The sequence below is a fragment of the Lepidochelys kempii genome, chromosome 1, assembly GCF_965140285.1.
Source record: "Lepidochelys kempii isolate rLepKem1 chromosome 1, rLepKem1.hap1, whole genome shotgun sequence".
NCBI classification, from domain to species: domain Eukaryota; kingdom Metazoa; phylum Chordata; order Testudines; family Cheloniidae; genus Lepidochelys; species Lepidochelys kempii.
The window spans coordinates 254394569-254406680 of NC_136380.1; the positions used below are offsets into that span (position 1 = coordinate 254394569).

The following is a 12112-nucleotide window of genomic DNA, read 5'->3' on the forward strand; positions in this document are numbered from 1 at the left end:
TAGGAGAGAGAGCTTGGTCCAAAAGGCAATTCTTGCTCAAGATTTATAATTACTACAGAATGATAGTTATTTGTCAGGACACTTTTCTCAAGAACCGGACCCCAGAGACACAAATTTTACTTCTGAGAAATGATCCCAGAATTCACATAAATCTGTATAAATCCAGGTACAAGTACACTGTGGCAAGCAGAACCCAGACACAAAAACACCCTCCCCTCTTAACTTGCCTTTAACATTGACAGATGACTCACTTTTCAGTAAGAGACATGGTTCAGTAGCAGGACTATACAGGGGCCAGTGGTATTCAGTGATTTGGGGTTGTTTTTTTGGTAATACTGTAATCATTTGTGTGATAAATGTATTGAGACCATTAATTGCTTTTATGTTTGTTCATATTATTTCATTCCCAGGGTCTTTTCACCTTATTCACTTGATGTTTGATGACTACGTATTATACCTGTTAGAATCACTGCATTGTCAGGAGAGAGCTAATGAGTTAATGAGAGCAATGAAAGGAGAAGGAAGCACAGGTGAGTTTGTTTTCTTAGCAGTACCTTACATACCTTCTATAATTTTATTCTCTGTGATTCACCCATTTCTGTACATGGGCATTTCCCTATCCCCATTTACCCTAATCAGGCCTTTCCAGAAGGAATGTGTAATTTTTCAGCTGTATTATGTCAGACAAGTCAATTATGAGCCTCTCTGGTTAGTGAAAAAAGAACAGGAATACTTGTGGCACCTTAGAGACTAACAAATTTATTAGAGCATAAGCTTTCGTGAGCTGCAGCTCACTTTACCGGATGCATTCAGTGGGGACATTGAGTGTCCTGAAATTGATTTTTAATTAGACTGCCTGCTTCTTGCTGTAACTATTGAGTTTAGTTATGAAAGTCTGAAAATTTCAACTCCTAAACCTGTATTTGAGATTTCAGCAAGGGAGTTTTATACTGAATGTTCACATCAACTAACCTATAAAACCACAGTCACATTTAAGTGACACGTGTCTTGATTCCCCTCTCCCTTATACTGGCTTTACAATAATATGTCCACTGTCTTTGGTCGGGTTACTCCTGATTTTACACCACTGAGTCTGAGAAGAGAATCGGGGTGAGTGACTTTCATTGGTTAAGATTAAAGCCAAAGCTATGATTTATGATATACCAATGTTTAACTTCCAAAGAAAAAAATCTACATTATCAGTAGAAATACAGATGCCAGATACTCAGTGCTGTATGCTCAGGTACTTCAGTGCAGCCCCAGCGGTGTGGAGATCACCTGTAACCTCCCAGTTCAGGATGCATGTGATGAAAAAGAGTCCTAGCAGGCATAGAGTCAGTGGAGCCAGCTTCCATCCCTCCCTGAAGCTACAATTAATTTAAATGGGAGTTGTATGGCTAAATCCCCTAGCTGGCTTTTGAAAAGCTCACTCATCCATTTTAGCATAGACTAAATATGACACCTAAGGTTTGGAAGGATGATCCGGTAGTTAGGGTGCTAGCCTGTGACTTGGAAGACCCAGGTTCAAATCTATGCTCCACCACAGACTTCCTGGGTAATTCATTTATCCTCTCTGTGCCTCAGTTCCCCATCTGTAAAATGGGCATAAGAGTACCTCACACTGATGTTGTGAGGATAAGCATGTTAATGATCAGGAGATGGGGCCATGAAAATGGAGCCATGAAAATACCTACGATAAAGACAGATTTATGTAATTCCTCCACACACCAGAGTTTACATCTAAAATTAACTTTTCTAAGTGATCTATTTCATAGGGTTCCACGAGCCATATTTAACAACATTTTTATGACCTGTCTCCCAATCTTCAGCAGAAATACGAGAAGAAATTATATTGACAGAACCTGCTCCTCCAACTCCTTCGCCAGTGCCATTCTCTCCAGCTAAATCTGCCACCTTGGTGGAAGTGCCATCTGCATCCTCACCTGTGAGCAGTCAATCCCCAGAGTACGCTAGCATAGCAACTACAACAGGTAGGTAGGCTAAGGATGGCTGGTTCTTGCATTCTTTTTTCCAAAAAAATGTTGTCAAAAAACCAAAAGCCTGCAATAAAAATTGTGAGCAATGTGTCAGTTTAGAGCCACTGTCTCTGAAGTCGCCCTCTCAAAATGGACTCAGCATATGTTCCTTATTTATAATTGTAAATAGATATTTTCTTTATATCTTGCCAAACATGACATGCAGTGCAATTGAAAAAGGATCCAATGTGTGCATGGATTCCTGGACATCAAGATATAAATTTGTAAAAGCAGATGGAAATCTCAATACATTATGGACTCTATGCAGATGTCTGGGGCCCTTGGAAGAAGAGGGCCACAATTTTGTTCCAAAATGTTTTCAAACCTCAGTTTAAAATCGCATATTTCTAGCAATACTTTAAAAGAGCCTTTTCTAAATACAGCACTTTACAGGGCTTCTCGCAACAAATTTTTGGGTGGCCTCAGTGTGTGGCCACTAACTCTTGCTGGTAGCCGCACAGACACTTTTTCCTAAAATTATTTATTTTTCCTAAATTAATAAAGTAATATGCACATATATACATCTAAATCATTGTAATTTATTTATGTAAGGTTTTGGGCTTTTTTTTGCGGACTCAATAATAAAAATAATGTAGTTATCTCTATTCTTGACTGGACCTAACAGAATAGAAACACAAATAAGGTGCTTTGCATGTTCTTGTCTTTTTTTATTATTGTTTCTTTTGCTTTTTTGGTAAAAATGGTTGTACAACAATTCTGAAGTAAATTTTAAAATGCTTTCACATAATAGAAGTCCAAATAATAATGAAAAACATATCTGGGCGGCTTGGGTCTGGGGAGAGGAGAGTCGGGGAGGATGCTCAGGAGGGCTAAGGGGAGGGGAGGACACGCGCCCCCCCTCCCCCCGGCCTCCTCACTCTGCTGCTGGTTCACCACTCACCTCCTTACTCCCCCGCTGCTCGCCTCCTCACCACCCCTTGCCTTCTCACCTTGCTCCTTAAGCGCTGTGTGTCCCATCTGTGCCTCCAGAGAGGCAGCGCATGCAGCAACAGGGAGAAAGAGCAGTGTTCCCACTAATTTTTCCCACCCATGTGCACCAATATGGAGGTGATGTGTGACCTTCACCTTCATATTGGTGCACAAAACCTTCATATTGGTGCACAAAACAAAATTCATGTGATGGGGGTGGGGCCGAGGGGGAATGTGGCAGGGCTGGAGCAGAGGGTTGAGGTGCAGGGGTATGAGGGCTCTGTCTGGGTGTGTAGGCTCTGGGGTGGGGCCAGGAATGAGGGGCTCAGGGCTGGGGCAGAGGGTTGGGGTGCAGGGGTGTGAGGGCTCCAGCTGGGGGTGCAGGCTCTGGGATGGGGTTGGGGATATGGGGCCGGTCCCCAGGCGGGTTCCCTGAGTGCCTGTGTGGTGCTAAATAGGCTGCTGCATGGCCGTGCAGCTTACAGGGAACTTGGAGGGGCTGATGCTTCCCCTCCCCCCAGCCCAGGAAACTGCCGTGGCCACAGGGAAACCCCCTAGTGGCCGCATGCAGCCACTGTGGCCACATTTGAGAAATGGTGCTTTAGAACACCCTCGATGACTTAACACACACTTTCTCTAAAAATGGACACAGTTTGAATGGGCCAGATTTATAAAGCTATACAGGCTTTTAGCGGGATTATCAAAAACACCTCAACTCCCAATTCCCAATGGTAATAGATCCTGTCTGCATCTTCAGGTGCCTAAATCCTTTAAAAATCTGGCTCAGTTGCTCTAGGGTTTGTTTTGTTTTTCTGTTTTAACGCTTTGTTCATACCTTTCAACATCTTACAAGGACAGAATTTAGGAAATGAAGGCCTGTGGCTTGTATGCAACTGCATGCCTATAACTGCACATATAATTATAGCAGTTTCAGGAACACACTGTGTATCAAATGGGCATGTAAAAGTCCTAATTAATCATTTGTGCATGAAGATACTCCATTTGTGACTTGGGATTGCAAAAATTGCAAATGAACTAGTAGGCACGCAACTGGCTTGCAATTTGGTGTATACAAGTGGGCCTCTATACTCTGCATGTGAAATTCCTCTCATAGGCTCTCTGATATGAAAGACAGATTGTACATTCTGAAGGTGGTGGCCAGGGCCAGTCATGACCTTCAAGTCTCTGGGGTCAAAAATATTTTGTTTTCCTAATTTGAGTCTGCAAATGCAGGAAAGGAGTCAGGAACTTGCATGACTGTCAGAAGACATTCCAGGCACCTGATGCTGCCCTGGCTACTCAGTGGTGAAATGAATGATATAACTTTCACTTTTGGAGGACTCTAGAGTAGCAACAAAAGCTTCTAGAAAAATGCCAGGAAGTGGCAATTTACCATCCTAGAGAATCAGACAGTAGTTAAAGGACTAATAAAGGTTTCTGCCAAATCTTTTTCATGCCTTCAAAGACATTCCAGGGAACCACAGTGTGTATTTGTGGCTGAAATAGATTTAAGAGCATTTTAATCCTACATAGCATTGTGGAAACCTCAGGTTTGCTTGTTGTTTGAGACTTTAGAATCATAGTCTAAAGTTTAGAGTGTATTTGGTGTGAAAATACAACAATCCCATGTCCTGAACAGCAAGACCACAAGACCAGAGTCATGTGGTTCTTGGACATGAAGGGTGAGTACCACTGTTCCCTCTAAGCTGTGTGCATGTGCACACAGATCCTAAACTCTGCACACACGGCGAAACACCGCGCACACACAAAATGAAATACTACATCAGAGCCAGGCTGAAATATCATTTACAGGCGACTTTTGACATTGTTCGCCTGCCATCTATCAACACAGCCAGATTCTACTAGCTGGCAAGGGGGGGAAAGGGAAAGGAGGGCAATGAATCCTACCCCTCCCCACCATCATTTCGAATGTGAAACGTTGATCATGTCGGGACAGTCGGGACCCACGCATCTCATTGTAGTCTGTTCGTTTGGCTGTGTACAAACTCAAGTACGTGTGAATAAGTCAAAATGCCTGGCCGTAGTTGCTAAGGAACTGCAAAGATTTCCCAGAAATGAACAAAGGTAAGTGTTGTTTTCGTGACTGAAATCTTTCAAAGGCATTGGACTTCATACATTTTCTCATGATGTTTTACCATTCTCCTGCATTTTTTTGCCACAGATGCATGAATGTGATCGGAGCTATGCACAAACTTCCGGTATCCTGATCTGAATGATCTCCCATTTGCCCTTTTGTCGAGTTACGCTGTTAAGCACATTGAAATAGTAGCCATTTCTTAGAAGTATTAATTTTAAATAAACCAATCTGGTAAAAAATCAATCCCAAAAATGTCACTATCTAGAGGTCTAAAGCATAAAAGAACAGTGACTTCATTTAAATCTGGATAGCTGGATGAGACTATGGAGACGGTTACACCAAAGTCATGTAGGCCTGGGCTACACTGGCAGGGGGTGGGGGGGGGTGGGGGTTGAACTAAGATACGCAACTTCAGCTATGCTATTCATGTAGCTGAAGTCGAAGTATCTTAGTTCGACTTACCTGGCCAACCTCATGGCAGCGAGTCAACCGCGGTGGCTCCCCCGTCAACTCCGCTTATTCCTCCTGCCAGGGTGGAGTACAGGAGTTGATTCAGGGATTGATTTATCATGTCTAGATGAGACGCGATAAATCGATCCCCGATTGATCACTACCTGCCGGAAAATGTACCCATAGTATAATGCTTGTTAAACTTTGTGAAATATTCACATATAATGAGGACAATGGAGTGGTTTATGTATATTGTCGAGATGCCAGAGCTTCGGGAGAATTTTCAACAGGAAGAATGTGGAACTATTTATGGAAGTTGGATTTCTTGAAGCGTCATCTGTCAAGTAAGTCTCATATAGATGGTATAACAAGACTTAGGCCTGGCCTATACTGGGGGGGGAGGGGGGGCGGCGTTCAAACTGAGATACGCAACTTCAGCTACACTATTCACGTAGCTGAAGTCGAAGTATCTTAGTTCGACTTACCTGGCTTTCCTCACGGCGGCGAGTCTACTGCGATGGCTCTGCCGTCGACTCCGTTTACTCCTCCTGCTGAGGTGGCATACAGGCATTGATTCGGGGATCGATTTATCGCGTCTAGACAAGACACGATAAATTGATCCCCGATAGATCGATCACTACCCTCCGATCTGGCAGGTAGTGAAGACTTACCCTTTAGAAACAAAACCTGTCCTTACGGAGCGGATTGCTTAGCATGATTCTTGAAAGTCCCGCTGAAAAGCAGAGGAGGCAAATTAATCTTGAACACAAGCGCTCAAACCCAGAAGAAATCAAGGTACTTATTGACAGTGTGTTGTTAGCTATTAAAATTAACAGCTCAATGCTTTCTGTTCAGGATATTAATGACCATATGGAAAAGTATGTGCGCATACCAGCGAGCTGGAGAAGTAAAAATTATGCTTTTGAATTTCTTGAAATTGTCAACTGCATTGTCCAAAATGACCTCATGCATGAAATAGCATCGGCAATGTTTCATACTCTAGCTGTTGGTGAAAGCACTGATATATCCATTAACAGACACTTGATACTCTACTTTAAATATAGATCCATAAATTCTGCAGACTATAAAACTTCATTTGGTGGACTATTACAATTGCAAGAGTGTGATGCTGTTTCAATAGTGTCTGCAATCAAAGAGTTCTATAAAAAACACCAACTTGAGCTCATGAAAATGGTGATGTTCATATCTGATGGTGCCTCCGTGATGTTGGGCAAACTCAATGGCGTGGCGGCTCATCTGAAATGTGATATTCCATACTTAGTCCAGCAACATTGTGTTGCACACCGGGAAGACTTGGGGATTTCCGATGCATTGAAAGAGATCAAGCTGATAAGAGACATCGAAACCTTAATGAGAACTGTCTACACGGTGTTCTGTCGGTCATCCAGGAGAAAATGCAAATTTCAGGAAATAGTGGATGCTTCTGAATGTGAGTCAGTGGCTTTCAGGGCACTCAATGAAGTGCGCTGGTTATCTAGGCACTTTGCACTTCGAGCAATTATTCGCAACTATAATCCTCTTCTGGAATATTTTGAGCAAGACAAAGATACTGATCCAGTTTCTAAATACTGCCACAAAAAGCTGAATACCATGGAATACCAAATAACATTAGAAGTTTTGAATGATGTTTTGTCGGAGCTGACTTCACTATCCACGCTGCTCCAGAAACGGGGCCTTACACCTCTTGAAGCATTTCACCTTGCCCGAGGTAAACTGAACAAGATCAGAAGACAGTCCCTTGGAGATTCAGTCTATGGAGTGACAAAGTTAAGGCTCTCTCAGATATGAGCTCTCAAGAAAATAATGAAATTGATACCAGTTCCATAATAACTTTCATAAACTTCTTGTGTGCACATTTAGCAGACAGGTTTCCAGAGGATGAAGTCCAGGAGTGGTCCGCTTTTGATTGTGCAGCAATAGTTAAGTGTGACTTCAATTTTGGAATTCATCAGGTGAAATCTCTATGTTCAAAATACAAAGACTTTCTTGCTGAAGAGATTGTTATAGTCAGTCAGTACAATGACTTCAAGTTTGCAGTAGCTGAAAGAATCAAAAGCCAATTGATTTTAAGTTTCCCAGATATGGTGACATTTGCTCACCAGAACGAACATTTCAGGATCTTGCAAAGTTGACGGATATTGGAGGAACATTCCTAGCATCAAGTGCAGACTGTGAGCGTGGCTTTAGCTTAATGAACACTCTAAAAAACAAACTACGGAATCATTTACAAGTAGATCATTTGGACATGCTGATGTGTGTTAAGAGTTACCAGCTGGATGGAGGACAGAGTGAAATAGATAGGACAGATGGATAGATCTGGACAGAGTTTATATTGAATGGGCAAATGAAAAAGATCACAGGGAAAAACAGTAAATAGCAGTCTTTGACATTTCGACCAATAAGGAAATTAAAATTTATTTGTAATTACATATCTTATTCTTGGCTGATAATGATTTATTGATATTGTTTAGGAAAATTTTAAATTTAAAACACAAACTCTTGTTTTTCTTTTTTTACTTATGATGTCTCTTTCTGAAAACCCATACAAATTGACATAATGGCATACTTATTAAATTGTATTTATTATATGTTTATCAAAATCTTTTCGGACATGTGTATAGAATGAAAGGTGAAAGTGGACACCAACTGGCAGAAGCCTATGGACTGATAATGATCATGATTAATATGTGCTTGATATATGCTCGTGATTGTCTATAAAAAAGATCATGAAGCGTAATGCTTAAAACTAACTTCTGCTTCATGAAGAATGGTTAAATTTCCTTTTTCTAAGTATTTAAAAACGACATTTATAAAATAACATGGTATAAAACTATTATTATCACAAATTGCAAATTAAAACTTTTTAAATGTATAAGCATTTTACTCGCTTGGATGCATTTGCCTCATGGCGCACAAATTTGAACTCTACTTCAAAAATTTTCACAGAAGAAATGTTTTGCGCACTTGGCCTGTCAAAAATTAGAGGGAACATTGGTGAGCACAAAAGAAAATACACTGTTTGAATGAAGCAGCATGCTATGTGCTCTCCCCAGTAGAAACTTGAGACACAGATTTTATGAATAATTTGATTCGTAGATTTTAAGGCCAGAAGGGACCATTGTGATCATCTAGTTGGGCCGCCTATGTAACACAGGCCAGAAAACCTCCCCCAGTAACAAGAAATTGAAAAGCAGGTAACTGTGTGCTGCCCCTCAAAGGAGAGACCTACAAAATGAGAATGGTCTGAGGTTGTAAGAGTGGGGAACGTGGAAGGGACTCACACTGGCATTATGTTAATTTATTTGTACTTTAATTATGTTTACTAGGGTGCTTGAGTGATTGTCTCTCTCCTGCTATGGCCCTCCAAGGCTGAGGGCTGCTAAGGTGAAGCCTCAGGATGGACATAGGGACTATGGCTAAGGAATCCTCCCACCTGAGCATTTCTACCACAGCCTGTCTTAGCTAAACCTCCATGGAAGACCTTTCTGCTACAGTTCATCTTTGATCATTACAGTCCTCCTTTTTCACCAGCTCTTCATTTCCCCTCCTCCCCCACCTCCCCCATTTTCTCCCCATATTCTTTTGTTTGGCAGAACTGCTGCTTCTCTCTGGCCATTGAGCTCAACTTTGTTTTAATCACCATTATCTTAATTTTTGTCTAGAACGCAACTTATATGAATAAGAGTTCATATAAGTAAAGTAATCCAGAACCAGAAACATTGCAGCTGCAGGAATTGGTTGTATTTTACTTTGTGTGTGCTGAGGACATATTATAAACCATCTTGGCTAATCAACCTGCCATAGTTCTAGGGTATCAATTAATAGAGGGTATATTCTGCAGTTTGTAGAAAAATATAATAGGAAGTTTTTAAAAACATTAGAGGGGACATCAAAAAAATTACCCAAAACTGGTGGTGATGTCGATGCAGATAATATTCCAGACATGTGAAAAATGTAAAAGGCATTTGTGTGGAAAGTTCATGTACGTTGATGATAAAATAAAAAGGGGAGGTTTTTTAATAAAAATGTAAAAGATGCTTCTTATCCATGTTTTTCTTGATTCTATGGGCTGGTCTACACTAGAAAGGTTTTCCTCATTAACTACACTAGCATAGATAAAATAGCAAAATGCCCCTCGTGTGGATGCAGTTATTCCGTATAAAAACGCTGATTTTTAGCTATAAAGCCTAAAGTTTATTCCAGTTCAGGAAGGGGAATAAGATATACTGGTGGGTAGGTGTACACTACAATGGCACAGCAGCTACACCACTGAAATAGAAACACTTGCTACAGCAAAGGAAGGGATTTTTCCACTGCTGTAGAAAATTCATCCCCTCAAGAGGCTGCATGTACAGTAGGGGTTAGGTCAACCTAACTACATTGTACAGGGCACAACATTTTTCACAGCCCTGAGCAACATAGCTAAGTTGATCTACGTTTTAGGTACAGTCTCACCTTTATATCAGTCTAACTGAATCCATGCTAGGGCTTGCACTAGTACAACTATGTTAGTAAAAAAAAAAAATCACACCACTACTCAGAATAGTTGTATTGATAAAGCTTTCAAGTGCAGACCAGGCCTTAGTGCTTACACAGCATGTAAAGTAAAAATCAAAATATTTGAAAATGTAAGTACTCCAGCTCAGTGAAGTTATGCATATTTATACCAGGTGAGGATTTGAGGGATGAAGTGTAAAATTCTCAATGTATTTTCTTTTGTTTGTTTTCTAATTCTGTGTATTTTCTCCAGATAAGTGGATCGAACCAGCAATTCTCTTGAGATATATTTAAAAATTACTGTGTTGCCTTTCTTTAATTTTTTTTTTTTAATTTAGGTAAATGTAGCAGTGTGGAAATGCATTGTACAACTAGAAAACTAATCTGGTTGGTTGCCAATAGCTTGCAGTTCCCCCATTTGAGGTGTCATTAAGTCTTTGCTGCTTGTGGCACTGGCAATAAAAGTTAACTATTAAACTTGCTTTTTAAACTTCCTGCATGCACTCAATGGTCAAACACAAAAGCAGCAAATTAAATCACTGCGATTAGATGACACCTAACTAAAGTAAGGTAAATCCTATATAGATTGCTCTGGTGTAAAACATCTGGCATGCCCAGTTAACGTTTTATTTAAATTTTTCTGTTAAATTACTGAAAGTTTAAAAGGATAATTAGCCCTAATTCTTTCTAAATTACAAAGGCCAGATTAATGATTGGTCAAATTACAACAATATTGTAACAAAAGTGATGGTTGACTCTGCAGTCCTCTCTTAAAGCCTGGGATTACTCATTTGCTAATGCAATTGCTGTTAGAAGAACCTGAACTGGTTTACAGAAATTCTGCATTGTAAATGTTTGCTAATAGATAACTAATCATTTCTCCACCTCCTTGTCATTGCCACCTCCACTGTTTTCCTCTCAGTTACAAGGGACTGTATATTTGAATTGAAGGTTCATTTCAATAGTACTGTACACTATTCCTCAGGGTGCTGACTTGGTAGTAATGCTCCCTGGGGCTGATCTTGTAAACTCTTAGTGAGTGTTACCAGTTCTCATGATTTTATCAAGAGTCTCATGATATTTGGTGCTTTTACTTAAAGCTCCAGCTCCTGGATTCATGAGAATGCTATTTTTTGTTTAAAAATTAAGGTAAGTTTCTAGCCCTCGAGGTTGCAGAGAAAAGCTTGATGATGCAAACCCTGAAGGCTCCAGCACCAGAAAGCAAATGAAAAGAACCCCAAATGTCTGGTTTTTAAAAATCTGATTTTTAAGCCAGTCTCCTGATTTTGGGGCGACTGAGGGCTTGTCTGCATGCACAGCGATGCAGTGGCACAGCTGCACCGATTCAACTGCAGCACGAAATGAAGACACTACCTACGCTGACGGGAGAGCTTCTCCTCTCGCGGTAGTTAATCCACCTCCCCATGAGGCAGTAGCTATGTTGCCAGTAACTATGAATCCCTCCCATCAGCATAGCACCATTTACACTGGTGATTAGGTCGGCACAATTGCATTGCTCAGGGGTGTGGATTTTCCACACTCCTGAGCAACGTAGTTATACCGACATAAGTCTGTTGTAAACATTATACCTGGTATTGTATTGTTTACTACCAGGTATAATATTTACTATTGCGATTCCTACTGACATCTGTGGGCTTGCTTCAGTGTTGCCATGCACCTTTGCAATCCAGTGCAAAGTGGCTGTAAAATGTGAAACCATGTGTGAATGTGTGTACCATTGTGAAATGGTAGCATTTTACATCCACTTTGCATTCACTTTGCACAAGAGGCAGGACAATAGCTAATCAGCCTGGCTATATGGGACTATTCACAGCCGTACACACACACCACCAAGTACAGTCAGGGTTTGTAGTACAAATCACGCGTCCGTGAATGAAATTCCTTTGGATTTTTGGCTTTGCTGTGTGAAAGCACGACAAGGCTGTTGTTGGGCTTTTAGCAGAGCTATTTATACATTGTGCTTCCTACAGAGGGCCTCTTGCTGTCGTGTCTTCAACAATGTACTCAGTCTTAAAAAAGTAAAAAATAAAGTGAAATGAAGTAAAAGAACTTTCTATGT

At 40.7% G+C, this 12112-nt stretch overlaps 1 protein-coding gene across 4 annotated transcripts in view; it reads left to right on the forward strand.

Annotated features, from left to right (window-relative positions):
- The window catches only part of RFX4 (regulatory factor X4), a 129920-nt gene that overhangs the window by 89791 nt on the left and 28017 nt on the right, over nt 1-12112 (forward strand). For 2 of the 4 annotated variants that reach the window (XM_073324380.2, XM_073324417.2), the window contains 2 exons: nt 411-530; nt 1830-1991. In XM_073324380.2, the coding sequence (XP_073180481.2) occupies nt 411-530; nt 1830-1991 (282 nt within the window). The remainder of the gene's footprint in view (nt 1-410; nt 531-1829; nt 1992-12112) is intronic. The other 2 variants (XM_073324390.2, XM_073324399.2) reach the window with 2 other exon arrangements.